Below are 22,418 nucleotides of genomic sequence, written 5' to 3' on the forward strand. Positions count from 1 at the left end.
GCCTTTTGGATGCTGCAGTCAACTCCATCCAGCAGCTTCCCAGAGCTCTCCGAAACCCTCTGATCCCTGAAAAACGCGGTGCACCGGTGGAGAGGTGTGCTTCTCCAAGGAAAATCAGATTGCTTGAGTCCTTCCCATGTACAGAAAAATCAATACGTGCTGCCACGTAGAGGCTGTATTTTTGTGAGATTCAACATGAAATCCTTCTCTTTGCTCCACCTTTGAGCCTCAGTGATGGTGCTCAGCACCATCCTGCACTGCAGGGATGCAAGGGGGAAACACTGGTACCATCAGGAGAGGGGATTGCAGCCTCGTGATTAAACTCCTGGACTGAGTAGAAACTATTAGTGCCTAAATTGTCCCTTAATTTAAATTTAACGGGCAATATCAAAAACCTAATTAAAAATCAAACAATGAGGGAGAGAGAAAAGAGAGTTCCGACAAGCGATGAATCCACTTGACCTAAAATTGTTCGGAGGCATAAATCTGCATTTGGAACAATGGTTGTTTATTAAACTTGTTAAAAACATATTTAATTGGATTTTGTATTAAATAAGCAAGGACGAAGAATTAATTTAGTGGCCTCGGAGCTACTGAACATTGAAATGCGCTCTGTTGATATGCAAATAGGGTTTTGGAGATTATCGGAGATAACGGGTTTGGCGTCCTTGAAAGGAAGGGAGTAGAGAGGTCTCATAACCAGAACTTAATGATTTAACTCTGCGACATTTATCTCCCACCTTAAAATCAAGATTTAATTACAGAGGCTGCCTCCAGGCTGGCATCTTCTCAGAGGGCAATAGGATCATGGGATGAGCCTATCTGGGGGAAAACAAGCAGAAAACGGTAAACCCCGGGTGTTGCCCGTTGTGTTGGTCTTAGCGGTGGGCAAACCGGGAATTAACATTTTAATAAACTTCCGCATGAGCGATTTCTTAAAAGGTTTTTTCAGGTCCCCTTGCCTGATCCCTCACTGTCGGCAGGCTTTGTTTGCTGCGCTGACGTGCCTTCATTTCTCTTTTTTTCCACGTTCTTCTCCCCGTTCCCGGTTTGCCCAACCTCTAATTTTCATGTCAGAGTGAATTATGAAAAACAGCATTTTCTTCCCCCCCTTTCCCTTGCTTCTAACTCAGAAAAAAGTTCCTTTTCCCTCATTAATATTTCTGCTTGGCGGTTTGTTAGGAGTCAAACGACAAACCTGCGCTGGGCTTCGCATAGGACATTTCGAGCCTCCGCTCCCAGCTCACTAATAAGCTTCCCAGGCGTCTGTAAAATACATTTTCAATTCAATTAGCGTTTAATGTGAAGTGCCTGATGTGTCAAAGTGTCCTCGGAAATACGGCTGAAGGAGCAGCAGGGAGAGCCCCAGCCCGCCTGCACCGTTCCCTTTCACGGCATGATTGAATTGCTGAATGATTTGTTGGCATTAGGAGTGATCGAGGGCTCTGATGAGGTCTCTGCTCCTGCACGTAGCTTATCCCGCGGATAAATCGCCGTGCAGCCGGCAGTGTTGGCTGTCACAGCCCATTTCGCCTCCTCCAGCCCCTCCTAATGCAGCAGAACCCCCCCACCAGTGCTTAAAATCCTGTTAGTCGGTGGGATCAGAGAGCTTGAGGGAGCTTTTGAAGAAGTCACCTTAAAAAATAAATTTAATAGGAAAAATTGGGTGGGTAAAGGTGCGCAGGTCTGCTCGCATGTGCAGGAAACGGAGAGGTGCTATGGGATGCTGCTAACCCTGAGAGCTCAGAAATGATGCTGCTAACCCTGAGAGCTCAAAAATGATGAATTTTGCCCCAAGAAATAGGCTTGTGCCAGCATGCGGGTTAAATTCTTACTCCGTTAACGGCTGACAATGCTTGCTAGGAAAAAATTTGCATGTTTTGCAATATTTTCTCAGCGCCTTTTCCACTTGTGAGCCGTGGTTTTGTTTGTTTCTGTCCCCAGATGAATGCAGTTTTCCACTCCAACATCCAAGAGGGCATCAGACACTATTACGATGACCTTGACTTCAAGAACATCTTGGATTTTGTACAAGAAAAGGTTCGGGTTTGGAGGGGGGTGGCATCGGGGAGGTCTGGTTGTGAAGTTTTTCAAGGAGTGGTTAACTCCATGCCTCATTGAAGCGGAAGCATTAGTTTTCCCTGTATTTTTAGAGTTTATTCCCATCCCTAGGGTGCCTTGTTTGATCTGTCTTGAATATCTTGATTTTTCCTGGTTTGCACTGCTCTTCTTGGATGGTTTTGCGTTGTGCTGCTCTCCAAGCCCACCCTGCGGGGGTTTTGGTGAGTTATTCTGCCATCTGTGTGCCCTGCAAAGAGCATCTTCTGCCCCACACCACGGCGTGGACCGTACCAGGATATTTATATTTTCCAATCTGGATGGAAAACCAGTGCCTAATGCCGGAAAGCTTTTTGATAGCTACCCCAACCTGCATAGAGAGAGATGGAGGAATAAAATGACTTGTGCTAAAGCTGCTTCAGGGCTGCAACGACCCTTAGATAGGCCATCTTAGGTAAGTCTCTTTCCTCAAAGTGTCATCAGTAGCTGGCCAAGCTCTTGGCTCAACAGGAAAATTGCAGATAAGGTGTTCTCACGCGGTAGCTGGAAGGAGAGGAGAGCTCCAGCCTCTCCATGGGCAGCCCTGGGCGCGAGCTGCTCCTGGGACTGGTGAGAGCTATGTCCGGTCTGATATTGGGGCTTGGCATAGTCTGCTTTAACATTTTAGGTGTGTGGTTGCCTATTCTGTCTCATACCTAATGCTTAGAGCCTGCCAGGAGTTGGCAGGATCCATCCCCTGTCCTCAAGCCAAGCTGCAGGTCGATAAAACCATCGTCACAACTCTTTTGGTTTTTTTTAACCAAACTTTTGGTACGCTGCTGCTCTTGCCCTGTATTTTATGTACCTGTGGTTTGTTTGAGGTACTAAATATTAAATTAAGTATTAAATTAAAATGCCTTCCTAATTCCTGCCATTGAGCCCTGGCTAGATGTGTTTCCCTTTTGTCTTTCAAAACCCAAGGTAGCCGCGCTTCATAGAATCATAGAATCATAGAATCATTTAGGTTGGAAAAGACCTTTAAGATCATCCAGTCCATCCATGCACCCCCCCAGGTACATCAAAAAGCCAAGTAAAGTCAGGATTTGAAGTTATTATCCGTGCCGTTAAGTGTGTGGCCAGTCTGGACAAGCTTGGTTGGCTCTAATGTATCATTTGGTTTTCCAGCACCGGTGAGAAGTGATTCCTGGGAATTTGGGAGAGGTAGTTTTGCTCACGTTCTGAGTGAGGATCTTTGGTTTACCCATTATTTGTGTTATTGCAGGAGGGAAGCAATTGGCTCGAAGCATTTGGCGAATGAAAAAAAAAGTAGAAAAAACCCCCAAAACTTGAGATCTAGGAGAGAAATCACAGTGATGTTATGTCTCCTGGGTTGGTTTTGGAGAGCAGAGCCGGGCTTTGCCAGCAAAGCTGCTTTCAGATGAACTTTGAATGTTCTCATCTCGGCCTGATTTCTCTCCTTTCATTATGGGTTGGAGTATCATAAGTATGTGAATCTTACCTCTTGCTTTGAAGAAAAGGAGTCTGTGAAGCTCCTTCTTCTTTGATGTAGCTGGAATTTAAGGCTAGTGGTGCCCTCCACGCTCCCCTCTCTTAAGTATCTGCTTTTGACTCTTGGAGTCATCGTTACTCAGCCGAGCGCTTTAATAAGACTGGGAGCCCTCTGAAGGTCTCAAGACACAACTGATTTTGGGAAAGATCTGAATCTTTTTCAAGTTTTACTCTGACCTCCCTAAGAGGATGCTGTAATTCAGACCCCTTGTATGAATGATAAATGGATGCTGCCACGAGCAGTCGGAAAGTCCATGTTGAAGCCATCCTCAGTGAGCCTTGGCAAGGAGGTTAGACCACAAATCTCCAGATAAAGCAGATGTATTTGCAGGAAGGTTTCTGTATCTCCAAACAAGAGAGGATCAGGCACGTATCATATAATCTCACCCCGTGTTTACATTTTTCCCGTCTACTTCTTAGCTTGACTTCTTATTGAAAGTTTTGAGGGGAAGACCTTCATCTCAAAATCTCTCTCTGTACTAAAAGAGGTTGCGGCCACTTATAGTGTTGCTGATAAGTCTTTAACATCTGCACATTTTATCTTGCAGCAAGAGAAGGAGATTTGCAAGAACGTGCAGCTCATTGCTGTGGACTTTTATATTAGCGTGTTATTTCCAAACCAGGAACAGCAGCAATGTCAGTATTGAAGTGCAGAGTTACTTCATCCTGAGGGTAGGACCGGGGAGAAGCGATGAGAGGAATAACTGCTTTTAAGAGAAGGGAAATTGGTTTTAAGGGACCTGAGCAGCCCGGTTCACTTTGAGAGGATGAAAACTTGCAGTCAGTCTGGAAGGATTGCACCCAGACCTCCTTTTTTGATAAAGCGCAAGCTCAGAGCAGCCTGTTATCATCATTTAGTGATTATTCTTGCCATTTTCCTTATTAAAAACCTTGTCTATGCATAGGTTAGCTGGCACACGCCTTATTTAGGTTGGGCAAAAGCACAGTACGCTCCTTAGGATTTGAATTTCACTTAAACCCTCTCTCAAGTGATGCTTTAAACTAAAGCCAACTGCCTTCACACACTTAAACCAGGATCATACAGTAAAAATAACAAGTAATTACAGTCCAAAGTGCCAGACGTTAATATTTTACATTACCAGGATGATGGTGCAAATAATGCGGTTTTACCTGTTGACAGCTACTTGGTCTGGCTGCCTATGAGCAAGGAGATATGGAAATAAATCGCCCTAAAGAAAATAACACTTATGTTTTTATCACTCCTTTTTGCTGAACTACTGCCCTTTGCAGCCCTCGGACGTGAGGCTGGACACAGCGATGACTCAGAAGCCCACGTTTGCCCCAAGTCACTAACTGCAGCTCTCTGCCACTCCTCGCTTTATCTTTTTTTAATGGTTTGCTGAGTACAGGTGGAAGAGGAGAGTTCAAACCACTTTGCTGAGCACAGGATTTGAATTTCAAAGAGCTGCCGGGGCTGCGGTTCTTGTTCAAACCCGAGTGGCTCCAAACTCAAAGTAAGGCTTGGAGGGATGAGGGTGTTGCGCTTGCAAACCTTCTCCTTTCTTCTTGGGGAAGATTAAAGGCAGCTTTCACCCGCGTGGCTCATTTGTGTTGCTTCGGGGGCGATGGTTTTAGCCATAATGAGCCCGCATCTCGCGAGTGGCGGCGGCGGTCCTCAACATGGAGAGCTCCTCAAATGCAACCTGCAAGGCTCTTTCCATGGGCTCTCTTTGGTTTTTGTGCTTGTTAGGCTTCTCTGAGCGCCGGGAGCCCGCATGAAAGTAAAACCCATGCCGAAGTCTGTCTCAGCTTATGAGAGATAAATCCAGGCACAACAGTAGTTTGGGCTAAACATCTCTTTGCAGAGAAGAAAGCACCCCGGTGAGGCTTCCCAGGAGTTAGTAAGCCTCGTTACAAGGCTTTTGTACCAATTTTTGCACGGTTATAAAAGCAAATGGAAGAAACTTCTTCGCAGCACGGGGATGGCAAACAGGTAGCAAGAGCCAATATCCCTTCAGGTGTTTTTCTCCCCCTCTTTCCAGGCAACTTTTGCAAGTGGGTCTCCCTCACTGATACGGGTAGGGTTAAAAGCAGCAAAGGAATTAAAGGTAGGAAGTTAGAAAGTAGTGGTGAATCTGTGGGTTGGCTGCTCCTGGCCATATCTGCCTATTGGGGCATGGGAGGAGGCCAGGAAGACCCCAAGAGCTGATGTCTTTTCCTACTCCTGTTGGCCAAGTATTGCTGTCAGCAGGAGGGGGAGCAGAGGCTCACAGGGTTAAACCTCTCCTGAAAACTGCTCTTTGAAGAGTGTGGTGCTTAAAGAAATGGGGAAAACCTGGGGGTTTTGTCTTTTCAAGCACACACACCTCTCCTGCCCGCTTCAGGCTTTTCTTTCCAGGGGAAAAATGTAAAGATTCAAGCTTGTTTACCAAGAGAAGGGATGACTCTATATAATAAACCCACTTTTATTCTGCGGAGAACAGAAAATGACTTTCATTAAACTTTTTTTTTTTTTCATTGTGCAAACAGAAGAAAAAAGAAGCTTTTTTCTTTTGTAGCTGTAGCATTTGATCTCTAATTTAACTTGATGGGAAGAGAAATCCCTGTTAGACTGCGGAGCCTTATTAGCATTTTGTCGAATGGCACCAACTAGCTGAGCCGCCTTCAAGAGCCAAGAAATACATTCATTCAAGGTGCTGGAAGAGCCATCTCTCCTGCGTGCCCTGGGAATAGAGTGGATTAGTCACCTGTAATTAAATCAGTGGAGCATGAATGAGCCTGATCTTTCCTGGGCTTGGGAAAGCAAGGATGCCTCCAATACACGTGTGTGCGCCTCTGTAGCTGCTGCACGCCTCTCGAATGGGGCTAAATGGGGCTAAACACCCACTTTTCTTTTTTTACATGGTGTCTTCAGCTTCCTATTTAGGGTCCTGGGAAGCAGAAAATAGTCAGGGCTCTCCATGCTGGTGTTGCAAAGCAGCGTTGGAGACGCAGGGCAAGGCTGGAAGGGAGCTGCACTGGGGGGCTGGAGATGCCGAGGTTTGTTCAGCTGCACATCTCATCCTCTCCTTTTCTTCTTTTTGCAGTTTTCTTGCTGCGGCGGCGATGAGTACCGAGACTGGGAGGTTAACCAGTACCACTCCTGCAACGGCAGCGGGCCGCTGGCGTGTGGGGTGCCCTACACGTGCTGTGTCAGGAAGGTAAGGCAGCCGAGGCACGGAAAGTGCCTTTATTTCAGTCGATATTTCAGCAAACCACCCTCTTCCAGCTGGTTATTACTGCATATTTCTGGGCTATAGGGTTTCTTGTAAACTGCATTGCCATCTTGCAAGGCAGTTTGAGACAGCATCAGCATGAGACGCTAAAGAAACTAAAAAATATATATAGGGGCTACACTGTATTTTAGTAGGCTCTGTGGTTTTGACGTGGAATAACTACCAAACACTGGGCTATTAATTGCATTCGTATCATGCCGAGGAGCTGTTAGAAATGCCGAGTTCCTGTTTGTCGACCTCATGTGTGATGTAAAATGGGTTGGAGGATTGTTTTGCAAAGAAATAGCAGCATTTTAAAAGTACTTGGCCACGTCTCAGCATGGACCCGAATGAGCTGTTGTCCAAGAGGACGTTTCTCATCTGGACGCTGTGGGGTTTAGCGGTATATGGGGATCATGTTTGCTGGCATCTGCTCCTAATGAGGAGTTTTTTGAAGGTTTTGCTGCAAATGGGGTCAGGAGAGGTATTTGGATAAAGACCCACCCTTGTGCAATGGAGTAAGAAAAGTCTCGTGAGCAACTGCCCTTGCAAGGCTGCATTTCCGACACGCTGCGAGTTGGGTCGAACGGAGATGGAGAGAGGGGGGAGTGGATTTGCAGAGCCATTAGGGTCTCATGTGCTGATTTTCAGAGCTGAAAATCAAGACACCCCACCTGCAAGCAGCGCTTTTCTGCTGAGACTAAGCTAAGTGCTCTGGCACCGTCTTGTTTAATACAACCGTCCGCCTCGTTGCAATCAATCTGACACATGCTGTGGATAAAATGCCAGGAGCTGGGCCAAGGCAGGGGAAAAAAAAGTGCAAATATCCGTGCTTGCTGTGGCCAGAAATGTTATAAACGTTGCTAAAAAGGATTCGCTAAGCATAATCCTGGTAGCAAAACCTGCTCGAGGTTCAGAGCATCCGGAGTGTCAGCGTTGCCTCTGAACCCTGGCCGTGCCCCAGGCTTTATGAATTGCACAAGGGAAGTATATCATCAATCTAGTATTGTTGTTAGATTTTTAATGGAAAAAGAGGGAAATCTGCAGTGTCTGAATCATCAGTGGAAGTCTGACATGCAAATCAGCAGCAAAAATAATTGTTGTCTCTAATCAGGGCGTTGATTAAGAATCCTAAAGCTCCTGAAGATGGAATTAGAAATTCATGTGTTGTCCTTTTGTATTACGAGTGAGGATGTGTTGGAGAGAGTCAAGCGCATTCTTCAGTATTTTTACACTCCCCACGGTTTTGGGTGACAATTTGGCAAACAAAAGACCTCAGCACAGCAGGCGGTATAGGAGAGATAAGAAATCACAGATGATTAATAAAGTAGGGCAAGAAATAACACAACTTTTTGGCTTCCCATTGCAATGAGCTGGGTCTGGAGGATGCTCTAGTGAAGAACTGGAGCAGCCAGCCCCTGGGAGGGGAAGTCCACAGTAAATAGTCTACATTATTTTCAAGAATTAAAGCCCATGAATGTGACTCTGACAGCCAGAGTGGTTTTATGGGAAGCGAGACCTCACCAAATGCATCTAAATCTCCATGAGAAATGAAACCTGTTCTTGGGGAGGAGAGTAACCAGGTAGATAGATGTAGCCTTGTTCTTCAGAGATTTGATATTTGGCACTGCAGGGCACTTTTGGTTAAGAAATCATCCTGATGCAATATCAATAGTACATGAAATGGATTAAGAGAGCCAGCTCCCTTGGGAGTTTTCTGCTGTCTGCGACATAAAACAAGCTAATAAAAACTTAGTTTAAACAAGAGAGTGAAACCCCCCGTAATTGCATTTACCGTAAGCTCCAGCATGTTTATTTGTAGCTATTTGCTGAAATTGCAGAGTTGTCGTGGGGGTTTTCCTTGCAGGCTGAGAAGGTGGGAGAAGCACCTCTGCACCTCAGGACGAAGAAGGGACCTGTGTGTGATCCTCTGGACATAGCTGGTTGGGTCTTAGCAACGTGCAAGCCCCGCTGAAAACCATTTCCACCAAAATATGTTAACCTGAGGGCTGAAAAAAACATCTTGTGTTGGCCCTGCAGCTGGAGGGATAACCAGGGACCACCCAGGCACGTGTATGAATTCTTCTGTGTTGGGTAGAGATGAACACTGTGGTCTCTCTGCTGTGAATAACCTTTTCATCAACCAGTTAATAAATCCAATGGTTTGTAGGGCAAGAAACTCTTCTCTTCTTGTGTCCTTCTCTATTTGTGCCTTTGTGAATGAAAGATGGAGAGCAAAACACCCTTTTGTCTTAGAGGACCATTGAGATTTAAGTAGAGAGATACCAGAAGACGTCGTTTGAAAATGTAATATTGTGGGAAGAACAAAAGCTGCTGATAGAAGCGAGCTTGTCTGAAGGAAGGAGCATGAAACATGGATAGGGGATTGATTGCAACGTGTTTTCAACTTGTCATTAAATACAGCCATAAATCCATCTTCTTTTCCAAGAAAAGACTTTTTCTATTACAAGACCCTCCGAGAGCTTTATGTTGCATCCCTGGGGTATTTTCCAGGGCAGGCTGAGTTGTGGTAATGAGAGCAGACATTTTCCAAAAATGCTCTGGCTCTTTGGAAGAGCCTCATCTCCAAGGTTGTAGACCTTCAAGTCTTCCCAGCAAGAAGGAATGGGCTAATATGCACTTACTTGAGGGTGTAAGACTGGTTCCTCATCTCTAAGTGCTTTTCTAAATGGTTTTCCAAGGCATTTGTGTCTTTTCCTAGGAAGCCACAGCGTAGCTGTGCCTCTGCCAAGTGCAGTGTCTCTGAACCCCTTGTGAAGTGTCGCCGCTGACATTTGGCACTGATTTTGGGGACAAAAGCAGTTGGTTAAATAAAAAGTGCAAGGATTGCAGTCTTCTGCTCTCGGTGGGTTTTAAATGTCTGTGTGGGTTGCTCTTTTGTGATCCCTGAAGGCATCAAAATGCATTCTGGAAGAATAAAGGCTTCTGCCTGGTTTTATGTTAGAAATTTCAATTTAGCTCTGACCTTCTCTTCCATGCAAGACCTTGACAAAAGTCGATCAAGGCTAAAACCTCACTTTTCTATCTTCCATGCTTCTCCCAAATACAAGGTATTGAGGGAATTACCCAAAGAGGCAGGCAGGACTGGAGACGATTGAGAAACCCTTGGTTATTTAGCTCAAAAAGGAAGAAAAGTGATGAATTTGTTCTGTAATGAGATGCAGTCAAACAATGAGCCCAATAGAAAGGAGTGGTGTTCCACCAGCAAGGGTCCTGTGATGTCCACAAAAGTGAGTCTGAAAAGCAAGGACAACTGAAAGCTGTCAAGAAAAATCGTTTCTTTTTTCATGTAAACCAAATAGATGGATCCTTGGTCATGTACAGGTTCCTTTATACCACTATAGGTGACAGCATTTACCTTAAGAGCATTGCAAATTCCCCTTATGCTTCCCATTTCATGGTCCCAACCCTGGATGAGATCTCTCTCATCGACCCTGATGGGTGCTTTGCTGCTGATCTCCAGATCTCCCTGCAATTCTTTCATACGCACAGAGACCAATTAGTCTCCTTAACTATGCCCAGTTTGTAAATAGTGTCTTGAAGTGGTGAGAGATGGGATTTTTGATAGCACTGTGAGTAACCGTGGTAGGTACAGAAGCTCTTGGTAGGGTAGCGCTGGAATAATTTCCCTGCCAATTACAGGAGGAACAAGCTGCAGCTTTATTTCTGGAGTCTGTCCGGAGGTGCACATTTCTTTTATGCTGTGTCTTAGAGGAAAGCATAATTTACACCTAAATGTGCACATTTCTTTTTCATCTCTGCGCCTCCGAAGCACGGGATGTTTTCGTTTTGTGGCCCAGGAGCTTTTACTGGTTGTCAAAGCCATCTTTCTGAAAGCGTAATAATTTCAGCACGTTATTATTTTATGGGCACAGGGCCTCTTTAGAAATACATGGTGTTATGGAAGCTGCTGTTTGATCCATGAAGCAAGCCAAAAAAACCCCATCAGAAGATCAATCCCGAGATGTGCAAAGTACCCAACTAGCTCAGGATGTGCCGGAGCTACTCTCCGGCTTTGCTTTTTTGGGGATGAGCAAGAATCAGTTTTGTAACCCAAAATGTACCGCTTTTCCATCCTGACAGAAGCAGAGGAATTAGGCTTGATTTTATTTTATATAGGTCCTGAATAGCAGCATTTGGCAGGAATTTCTCTCATTAGCTGTAGCTCTTGAAATGTTTTTGTTGGCCAACAAAGATCTAAGACTTGGGGATGTCTAAAATCCTTATGTTTCTTCCCAAAGTGCTGGGAGACTTTGGGGAAATTCCCGCTTGATTTCTGGAGAGCCAGTTCCCTGTGAAATTCCCTTTATTATGAAGGAAGACATGACTGAAGGTGTTAGAAAAGGTGGCCGGAATTAAACAAGGAGAAAATCAAGGGAATGTTTTGAAAGAGCTGCTTTGCTAAACGTTCCCAGCTCAAATCGCTGGAAAAGTGTTAGGGGGACCCAGGCATCCTCTGAAACAGCAGAAACCAGAGAGAAAAGTGGTTTTTTAAAAGAAAAAATTTAAAAATGCAACAACTTATTGCCGACATGCATGGTTTCAGCATTGCATTTGGGCAAAAAGGAGCCAGCAGTGGCTCAGCAAGGTTTGAGAGTAGCTGCTACACTGAATGGTCAAGGCAGTTGGGTGAGCTCTTCTATTTCTTTATTTTTTATTCTTATTTCTTATATTTCTCCTGTGGCTTTCTCTGAGCTAAGTCTCTTCACCAATTCTCTGTTTGCAGGTCCCTGGAGAAGTCATTAACACCCTGTGTGGATACAGGACACTCGATAAAGAGGTAACGCTGGCTTTTTCCTTTGGACGTACAAGATTTGCTTCTCCTTCCCCAAACTCCCTAAAATGAACTGGTTATCCGCAGGTAAGCTCTTCCCCACCAAGGACGGCTGTTACTGCAGCGGTATATAAATTCATTTTTGTTGCTTTTCCCTGGCATCCCAGGGTGTTGCTCAGGCTCGCAGAGCACGGGCAGGCTCGTGACAGGTTTGGGTAGTCCCTGCAAGCTTTGGCGTGGCTTTTCTGAGAGCAACGAGGTCTCTCCTGGATCAGCCCCGGGAAATGCTGGTCTTGAATTGTGTTTTGAGGCTTGGTGGTAGGAGAGAAGCTGATTCTGAGGCCTTCGGGGGTGACCGTGGGGCTGTATTGCAGCAGAGAGCTGCAGTATCTCCGTGCATATGGTTCATAGCTCCCAGGGACATTTTTTTGGCAAGAAAACCCAGGGAAAGGTCCGATCCAAGAAATCAGTTCCCAAACACTTCTCACACAACACTTCTCCTTTGGCTTGCAAGAAGGAGCAAACGCAAGAGCAAACCTAGTGTGGACTTGGTAACGTTAGGTTAGTGGTTGGACTGGATGATCTTAAAGGTCTTTTCCAACCTAAACGATTCGATGATTCTAAGAAATAGCATCTCCCCCAAACTCAACATCTCAGTGAAAACCGCGTTGCTTCTCTTCACTCTGCTTCCAGCGCCTGGAGCTGCTCAATGTCATCCACGTGCGAGGCTGCATCCACGCCGTCGGGCTCTGGCTCAAAGACAACTTCGAGGCCACTTTGGGCATCGTTTGCTCCCTGCTGCTTCCACAGGTACGTGGTGGATCCGGTCGGCATCCTCTTGGCTTCTTTCGCTGTGCTGGAGGAGGAAAAGAATTAATTTTTAGTTATTTTTTCCCCCTCCATTTACACCTGAGATCTGTGTCTTGGGTGGGAAAAGCGCTTTCTAGAGCATCCTTAGCAAAATGAACAGTTTACAACTGCGGTGCTGGCTGTCTCGTAACACACTCCTGAAATCTAATTATTGATCGAGTAATAGCATCTAAAAGCAAGGCATGCATATGTTAGCACAGCGAATCCTTTTACGTTTGTTTTTACAGCCCTCTCTCCAAATAGAGCATAAATATTAACCAAAATAAGCCATAATCGTAAATTTAGCAGGATTTGCCATGCATCATGAAATCCATTTCCCATTAACGATGCCTGAGGATCCAAGCAACTTTCCAGCACAGGTAATTAAGCTCTCTATCACAGATGCTTGATACGGAGAGAAATTTTGGATTGCAGCTTTGCAACACTATTGACACTGTGCTAGCAAGGAGGTGAATATCTCTCTTAGATCTTTCTAGAACTATTTTAACAAAACTTTGATGGTTTAGGGTTGATTTGATCCTTTTTTTAAATTCCTTTCAAGGCTCACAAATGAAAGCTTTCTTTTTATCTCATTGGATATAAACTTGGGTTTGCTGCTGGAGGTATTTGGTGATGCTTTCCAGATACAGGGGTTTATCTAAAGGGGAATTAAATTATTTTATTTTTTTATGTGTTTCCACTTGCAGTGAAAGGTAGAATAGTGGTTGAATAAAGCAGAAGCTGTTGGGGAAATACGTGGTGCGTTGAGCTAATTTTTCAAAGGGCGGACTTTTCCTCTTGAGCTCTCAGATGGTCCACATGAAAAACCAAGACGGGTGAGCAGTTTGTGCCCCATCCTAGCTGTGATGCCCCACGTTTCTAAAGTGCTTTCTCCAAAACATGCAGATAAGCAACGGACTTCTGCTGTGCTGCCACCAGGAAATGTAATGGGCACAGAAATGGGGTGAGAAAGTGCCGTAATAGAGGCGACTGCTTCCATCTGCCTCGCAGGATGTCAAGAGTCCATTACAGGAGCTGCCTGTTGCGTTACCCATTAACCTGCCAACATGATGCTCTTAATTGGGAAGGATGGGGAGAAAAACCAGAGATGGTAATAAGGATTGCTGAGCCTTGATGAATATCAAGTGCTTTTGAGCAAGCGTTGTGATTTTTCTGGCATGCCGTTAAATGCTCTTCAGATGAAGAACCTCGTTCTTCCCATCTGCTCACGATTTCCAGGTTTTAAATATAAATCGGATTTGATTCTGTCAAGTTTTGGAGGGAATTAAGTTATAAACGGCCATGTGTGTTGCCAGGAGCTGTCAGCCCAGAAACAGCTTCATCCCCAGCAGCTGCCAGCAGAAATCTGGGGTGAGAATATTGTCCTTGAATTGCCGGTCCAAGGAGGAAGAGCTTGGTGCTGTTGATGTGGGGAGGTGTCAGTGCCTTGAACTTTGGGAAGAGTGAACATATTGACCTGTCCCATCTTTGGTCCTTGGTTATTTGTCATGTCCCGCACAGGACATGTGCCTCGCCGTGGAGCTGCAAACCACCTTGGTGGAAAACTTGTGGGATGCTGGGGAGAAGGTTGGGACCATGATCCACATCCCGAGTCCAGCTTTGGGTTTTGCCCAATTTTCCTCAGTGTCGCTCCTCCTTAGCATCCAACTTCAGCCTCATCTGTGATGACGAGCAGCTCGAGGGCTCAAAGGCTGGGGATTGGAGCTTGGCTGATGTTCATCATCCAAGAGCCCAAGACTTGTGTTTGCACCTGGGGCAAGCAACCAGCTCTTCTTGTGCAGGAAGAAGGACTAAGAAAAATTTTGGCTGACGTAGAGTGCCCACAGAGAGTGGGCAATTATTACTCTCAGTGTTGTCTTTTCATCATGCTCAGATGTGGGAAAGCATCAAATTTTGGCTTTCCATCATGCGGGAAGTTACCGAATTTTTAGTTTTCTCTGCTTTTGCCCAAATATCTGTGGGAGAGGCCTAGGGCACAGGGCAGGCTGCTTGGCTTCGCTTTCTCACACATGCGGGCGTCTGTCTAATTGCGTTCGGGGAAAGCTGTAAATCTGCTGGGTGCTGTTGGGTGTTGGACTGATTGAATGGGTGAGGAGGCAGGGAAAAATCCCGCCTGGGTCGTCACCATGCGGCAGCCAGCCTCTCCCAGCCAGTACAAGGCAGAGGGAGCTTGTGATTTTATGATTGCTCTTAAATCATTAATGTCTCTGCTTTTTTTTAAGTAAGCCATCAAGCAATGGGAAAAAAAAAAAAATCCCATTTTAGGAGTAGAAAAGTGGTTGTGTTCATTTGTCTTGCTTCATTCAGAGCGAAGCATAAATTCAGCAACTCAATTATTTTTCTGCCTTTGCAGAGTACCTTTAATTCTCTTTTTTTCCCCCTTTGTTTCATTCTCCAGTAACAATCCCATCTCCTTGCCCTTCCTCTCAGCCAAGCTGCAGACCGAGGCCAAACCGTGATGCATTTCATATCGCTCTCAGAAAGACGTTTTAATTTAGTTGCTGGCAGTCAGTGGTGAATTCACGTTGTGGCCTCGTACTAGTTGTGTTTAATTATGAAGCAACCCCAGATCTGGGGGTGCAGCAAAGCACATAAATTTGTTTTATTCTGGCTGCATCCCTACCTTCTCTGCCTCTAGCAAGATTATCCAAAGAGTTTTCAGCGTGCATAAAACACATTTGTAGTTAAAATAAGCCAGGTAACCTTGTGCATTGCTCTTTCCCCTTTGCCATGTCCAGGTGCTCTTTCAGCAGCTTTTATATTGACCTCAGGAAAAGCATCTCCAACTCTTCCATCCCCGTGGCTTTGCAGGGGATGTTTTCTGATGGTATTTCATCCTCCTCAGCAAGGTGAAGACATAGCCACTGTAATAAGGTAGAAACGAATGCATAAAAAAGCTCTTCAACACTTTTTCTCCATCCTAAAGAAGCAGAAAGTGGCATAAGTCCAATTAAAAAGAAAAAATTGCTGAGAGGTCACTGCCAAGGGTTAATATCTATCGACTCTGCAGCGCAGCCGACTCGCAGTAAATTGTTGCTGCCTCCGTTTCGCTTTGATATTTCATCAATCTCCAAAGCTCTACGCTGGGAGCAGCTACAGAGTAATAGGGCATCGGTGTAGAGGTAGATGTTCCCTCTTAAGGGTATAAATCCAGAAGATCAACTATTTCAATCCTCAAAAATGCAGCATTAGACTTGCAACAGGCGTTTTGCAGGTTGGCGTCTTCATCTCTTGGTGACAGTAATGTTAAATGTTTCCTTGTGTAAAGGGCTTTGTATTGCCAAAGTTCCCTTTTCCTTTGCAAGATTAATTTGTATTTTGTTTGCTTTTTAATATCTAAGTTGCTCCAGGGGCCGGAAGGCGATATATTCTCAAGCGGCTGACACGAGCTTAATGTAGTAGAAAAGGGGAATAAAAGGGATTTTTCCATTTGCAGTCCATGACCTCTACCAGAGCCTGGTCTATAAATATCAATTTATGGAAGGAAAAGCCAATAAAAGATAAATGCTTGCTTTTTACTTCATTAGTTCTGGGAAAGCTTGGAATGATTCACCTCCTCGGTTTAGCAGGATCCAGCTTTACAGCCGCACAAATGGGCAACGACCTCCGGAGCCGGTGCATGCTTGGTAGCAGCCGGTGATGTTTGCATGGAAAAGCCTTGGAGTAATAGCAGGGGATGAAGGGAGACATTTGGGGTGTCGGGGCAATAAGTATTTCATTTCTGGAGCAATGAGTTGGGAACAGCAGTGGGATGGTGCCCTTGGTCAGCCAGACAGGCCAACACCCATAGCTTAATCACGATACAGCACCCAGTTACGATTAGTGTCACTGCTCTCAGCTGGCTAGAAATAATTGCAAGCTCAGGAACAAAATAGCGGGTTTTTAATTTGCTTTTTGAGCTTTTGCTGGTTTGCATAGGGAAAACTCAAGGGTCTTCCAATAGCAGGGACTTGCTATGGGAAAATTCTGGGATTAAATGAGCATTTGTAATTGGGGCTTAAAACAGACAAATAATCAGACTGCCCTTGCATGACTGCGTGTCCTCGCGTGGTTTTGCTGCAGCAGGGAGGTGCCTCCCCCGGGGACTCGTGGGGACAGGAGAAATACAAACAAAGGGTTTGATTAAGTGGTGCGGGAGGATATGAAAAGCTGCAAATGATGAATGGTTTTATTTCCCCGTCCTCCCAGGTGGCTCATAAGCATTGTACAGCCCCTGGGAGTTCGAGGCGAAATCCCTGAGGATTTGTGCTTTAGAGTGCTTATTTTTTTTTCTCTCTGATGGACATAAATTTCCTCTGGCTGCTTGGATGGCTTGGATGGGAAAATTTATGGCTGGCCCTCGCTGACAGCAGACGTCCCGCTCACCCTTTCGCTGGTTGAAAATGAAGACGCAGGAGTTCCTTAGCCTACATTGGATGGGTCTGGGGCAGATTTCAGCTGTGGCTTTCCAGGGCAGTCCCAAGGCACTGCCGAGGGATGGAGATAAAGGTCTTCAGCTGCAGTTGGTCTTCGGTACAAAATGCCAGCTTGGATCGGCTCGAGGCCGCCGAGCTGCTACTGGGAGGGGCTGGAGAGGTGGGAAATGGCAGCAGACATCTGCCCCCCATTCTGGTTTGCTGTGCATTTAGATATTTAACTTTTTCTTTTTAAAAAAAAAGCAAAGGATATCTCCTTCCTGGTGCAACATCGTGTGCTTAGTGGGTTAAAATATAATAATCCAGGTATCTGCATGGCTATAGTGATTATCGTTGTTTCTAACGGCGATGCTTTGGTTTTGCAAAGTTTCCCTTCTTGGTTCGTGCTCAAGGCAGCCGGGGAGCAGAGGGCAAGGTGGGCAGCATGCTCCGGCGGGGAGAAAAAACCCGTGCGAAGGGAAGGATGCAGGAAGGATATGCCTGCGCAAGCGTTTGCATGCTCCCTCCTGCAGTGTCCGGATGGGAAGCGAGGCAGTAATTCTCAAATAATGTCATCTGCAGGGTGGTTTTGTCCATGGCTGTCACCACAGGGGATCCCTGACGTTGCGTGCCACCGAATTACAAACAGCACTATCAATGCAAATTGCAATGCATATATATTGCGATTGCTGCTGCAATATCATTGCAAAAATTATATATATTGTGACTTCCCAGTGGGTCTGTGTGCTTTATTGATTCCCTCCATGTGCAAATGTCTTTGGATTTATTTGATGCACGCAACCGCTCTTGCCCCCTGTAAGAGCAGCTACTCGATGATGTTTTACCCCCGTGCAAACCCCGTGCGCTCAAATCCCCCACCAAAAGTTCAGAAAGCGGCAGACTAGAGACCTCTGGAGGCAGCGGTGGTTTCTGTGCTTTGCTGAACGCCAGCCAGAAAGAACAGGCGATTTTCTAACTTTAAATGACCCGCAAGCAGCAACCCCCAAGCAGTTCTTCCCTCACTCGCTGGTGATTATCATCACGGGGAAGGGAAGTCAGGGAGAAAAGAAGCTTTTTAAATTTTTTTAGCCTCATACTTGATACAATTTGTTAACATGCTCCTCTGCAATAACGCCTTCCTTCATATTGCAACGCAATAAAATCAGCGCTCACGTTAGAAGTCTCTTTACTTCTGGAAAACATGGTGCCCTTGGTGCCAGGGATATTGAATGCATCTGTATTCCTGACAGCTTTTTCTGTTTTCATTAAGTGAAAGAGGATATTTAGAGGCGAGCTGGAATGGAAGTTGGTTCATAACTCAGAGGAGAGTGAAGGCTGTGGGATGTAGGCTGCTGATTGAGGACTTGGGGTAATTTTATTCCGTTCAAGAAATCCCCGGTTTAAGCGGGGTGCTGTGTCCTGCGGTGCCTCGGCCGGCGCGTCGCCGGCGGGACGAGAGGAGCAGGAGGGACGATGTCCCCGAGCCTGGCTGGTTGTGCAAAACTGGATCCATTTGCATTCAATTGATTGTGAACACAAAACTCTTCTGAATTACTGTTTGGTTTAGCGAGGGGAAAAATGACATGCTTGCCTTAAAATTTGTCATTTCAAAGGGTTTTGCTTGCTTGGTCCTTTCACTGTATCAACAGTGAGTTTTTAATCTGCCCAGTGATGGCATGCTAATAGAAGTAAATAATGCTAAAGCTTGACATGGATTTAAATATTATTTTCAAACTTTTTAAATCCTTAAAGGCTCTGCTGTTGAATATGGATTAGCACAATCTTATTATCCGGATCCGTGTGGGAGCAGTCGCTCTGCAGTTCACAGAGAGACAGAGCCATCTCCCAGCGTCGTCCAGCCAGCCTCGGCCTCCTGCATCCCCGCCAGGAGGCTTCTGCAGCTTTCGGGGACAAAAAAGGGGACAGGTAGGGGATAGGAGAGCAGGACCCCGGCTGGCGTTCCCATGACAAAGTCGTTGGTTTTGTTATTTTTGTTTTGCCACCAAAAGCAAGCTCCATCCCAGGTGACCGCGCGGTTGCACAGCCCCGTTTTGGTCCTGTGCACGTTCGCGGGGAGCGAGTGCACCTTGCACAGTTTGAGTCAGAGAGGAATGCTGTCTCCGTACGCAGGCTGAAATAATTTCGTCGAGTATTTGGGAAGGAGTTGCCTGCTGAGATGGATGTGTAATATGCAGCGCAGCGGTGAGTATTTTGAGGGCAGCAGGGAGCTACGCAGATGCATTCACAAAAGTTACCGGGGCTGTAAGATAACCTGATTTCAGGCCATTTGGATAATAAAAGGAGATGCTGAGATGTTTCCAGACTTCAGTTTTTCTTTCGGCATCTGTAGTCATCTTTCCCAGCAAAGAGCCCTAATGGCACGAATCCAGCGTTTCTGTAATTCCCGCAGTCGGGAAAGCCCTGCTAGCCATAACCACGCGGTAGCCTCTGGCACCTCGTCTGTTCTTTGGGTGATTAATCCTGTTATCCCTAATTAGGTGAAACGTCAAAGAAGCAGGATGCTCTCTGAGGATCAATGGGTGCAATTAGGGAAGTTGGAACGGGGCAAGCTCCAACTGAGGGCTTCAAGGAAGGGCGCTCCGTGTTGGGAGAGCATCTCAAAGGACGTGGTCTTCCACTTCTTCGGACTTGTTGAAGGAAGAGCTGTCGATCCGGGGGGTCCCCTTGGGATCCACCTCCAGGTGAATTTGGGAGGGAAAAATAAACATTGAAGCTGGTTTGCGGCAGCTTCCGTGCAAGGTGCAAGCTGCTTGTGCGGATGGCAGGGTTTTTCTCCATCTCTGAAAGGCAAATTAATAAGCCCCGGTGATGTTTGTGTTTGCTTGTTTGCTTTCAGCTCACTGGGTGAACGCTCATCTGATTTGCTTTTTCCCTGTGGAGTTTTTGCCTCCATTTTCTGCAGCCTCCTCTGGGCAAACGCTTTTCCACTATGGGATAAAATGGTCCCTAATTTAAGATGCGTTACAACCCTTTGCTCTTATCCCCATTTATTTTTCTCTTAATGTGCCTACTTTCCAGACTATTTAATGGATCAATTAGGACCCAGAGAAATGATTAATGACATTTTTCAGCTCCAAAACCCATGCGCCGCAATAGTACAGGAGATTCCAGCTGACGGGTGCTACAGGTGCAACTGGGTTATTTATCGACTCTTTGTTGCAAGGAATGGTTATGCAGAAAAACATGTTCACTACTAGCCTCGAAACTGAGAGGAAAAGCCCTGAGGCTCAAGATGGTCTCGTCCTTCTCCATCCCCTCTCGTGCATTGAAAATACCTATAAAGCCGCGCTGTTTCTGTCCCGGTCCCAACACCTGCAATATCCCAAAGCGTCTGGGGCTTATAGGGAATAAACCTTATTTCTAAGGATCAGAAGTCAAGGTGGGTAAAGGGTTAGTAGAAAATACGAAGTTTGTGCTGAAAATGCTCTGATTGCCACCACGCCCCTCCTCGGCATCTGGTCTGCAAATAGCTCCTTGCGGCGGCTTATCGCCAATCCGCGCCCTCGCTGGCATCTTGTTGGTAGCCACCGCAGCGTAGCACTGCAAAGGAAACATCGGGTGAAATCAGAGCAACGTGCTTGAAATCTTGCGCTGATGAAAATGCTTCCCTCACCCTTCTCCTAAAGATTTAAAGCGTGTTTTTTAATTCCCTGACAGCCAGCAGGGAAATGGGAAATAACCTGGGTGGCACCATGCTTGCAGCAATATCTTAATTTTAGAAAGAGCCTGGACCTCTCCACTCTCTTTGCAGTGCTCGTGGTGACGTCCAACTGATCTGCGTCCCGCTGTCAGGGCTGATGTGGGAAGTCGTGAGATGGATGTGGGTAGTTAATGAGTTTAGCAACGAGCCTGTTGCTTTGGCAGAAGTTTTCACAGGATCTTGTCCTCTCTTGTCCTGTGGTCAGGTTTGGAAATTCAGGCGACGGCCTCCCTTGCACGAGAAGACCTCCAGGAAGGGTTTGTATGACTGTAGTGGCCTTAATACTCATATTTTGCAGGTGGTCGGCCTCGTGATGGCTTGGCTGTATTGGCAAAAGCTCAATGAGATCTACTCCAAGCTGGACACCGTTGACTTCAAGATCCTGGAGGTGCGGGATTTCAGCTTCGGGGCGGTGGATCTGAGCGGTGCGGGCTGGTGCTGGTGCTTGCCCAAGGAAGGGGGCTACATTCCCGTCAATGCTGAGGAGGAGGAAGACGAGGAGGAGGAGGAGGAAGGCACCATCTGCCACAGCAATGTGTGAGAAGGTGGAGGACCAAAAGGCAGCTTGGAGCAAAGCTCTTAGGGAGGCGGCGGATGTTGAATGTGGAAATAATGCAATTTATCTTCTCAGGTTCAGGACATGCTTTGGGGGAAACTGTAAAGTAGCACTGGAAGGTTATAAAAAATGCAGTGCACTGTGCGGGCACATGAGCTCCCCGGGGTCCTTTTATTACCTTGGCGTTTTGAAGCGTTTGTACACGTCCTCATTGGGGTTTTGGTTTTGTTGGGTTTTTTTTTTTTACACAATAAATATGACTTCTGTTGCGTTTTGCAAAGTCGCTTCCACGTGCTGCACGCCGGTCGGGCCATCGGGGAGGGAAGTGGCACGGTTGTCATTCCACTTTGGGGTATCTTTATATTTATATTTAGCCCGATCTCCTGAAAAATAGTGGCTTTATGGTGGATCCCCAGAGGTGCTCAGACCCCAGGTGTGCCCAGGCCCCAGAAAGACATAGCTAACGGAAAAAATGGAGCAGCTTGCTCTGCAGAACCTTTCCAAAGGGCTTTTCCAGGAATCAGATCCCCAGGGAAGCACGACTTACCCCTCCTGGAGCAAGATGGATGTTTGGGCAAGGCTTGCACAGGGGGGAAACACCCCTTTCCGAAGGTTTCCAACTCTGCCCTGTGAACTACGGCTTCAGTTTTTATCCCCAGGCGAGGAAAAGGAGAGTGCAGCAATTTTAAAAATGAAGGCGGCTTTATTGTGGCAACGTGCTGCCTCTGGGGATGGCGGTAACTCGCCTCTGCTGGCGACCAACCTCTAAGAACCAGGTAAGGAATTACATTTTATTTTATAATATTTATTTTTAGCACAACAACTTGGTGATTGAGGCAGCAATTCCCTCCCACATCGCTCGGGATATAGGAATTAAATAGCCAGCATGTGTTGCATCCAACCCTGGACCGGTAAATTGACCCACGCTGGGAAACAGGCTCGCAGCAGGAAACCTCAAGCAAGATGAATTGCAAAAATACGAGTGTGTTTTATCAAAAAAAAAAAAACAAAACCACCCCAAAACCACTGAAACCCTTTGCAAAGCTCCCCGGGCTGCTCTGGTGCGGGCTCAGCAATAATCTACCGATGGCAACGCTTCCCCCAGCAGCCGTAAGTCAAAGGCAGAGGAGGGAGCGTAGAGCAGCGACCAAAATCCCGTGGGTACCCCGGGCTGGCTGTGGTTGCTGCATCTATCAAGCAAGAGGAATCGTCTCAAAAGCAAAACGCAAAGATAAAAAAGTCTATTTTTCAAGAGAGCAAT

General features: G+C 46.1%; 1 protein-coding gene across 1 annotated transcript in view; it reads left to right on the forward strand.

The window, feature by feature from the left end:
• Positions 1–21,142, forward strand: part of LOC104029426 (tetraspanin-15) — a 43,492-nt gene extending 22,350 nt beyond the window's left edge. Inside the window, exons 4-8 of the mRNA XM_075724113.1 lie at positions 1,945–2,040; positions 6,654–6,767; positions 11,569–11,622; positions 12,310–12,426; positions 20,900–21,142. Of these exons, the coding sequence (XP_075580228.1) occupies positions 1,945–2,040; positions 6,654–6,767; positions 11,569–11,622; positions 12,310–12,426; positions 20,900–21,142 (624 nt within the window). The remainder of the gene's footprint in view (positions 1–1,944; positions 2,041–6,653; positions 6,768–11,568; positions 11,623–12,309; positions 12,427–20,899) is intronic.
• The last annotated feature ends 1,276 nt before the right edge of the window (positions 21,143–22,418 follow it).

The sequence above is a fragment of the Pelecanus crispus genome, chromosome 21 (genome assembly GCF_030463565.1).
Source record: "Pelecanus crispus isolate bPelCri1 chromosome 21, bPelCri1.pri, whole genome shotgun sequence".
NCBI lineage: Eukaryota > Metazoa > Chordata > Aves > Pelecaniformes > Pelecanidae > Pelecanus > Pelecanus crispus.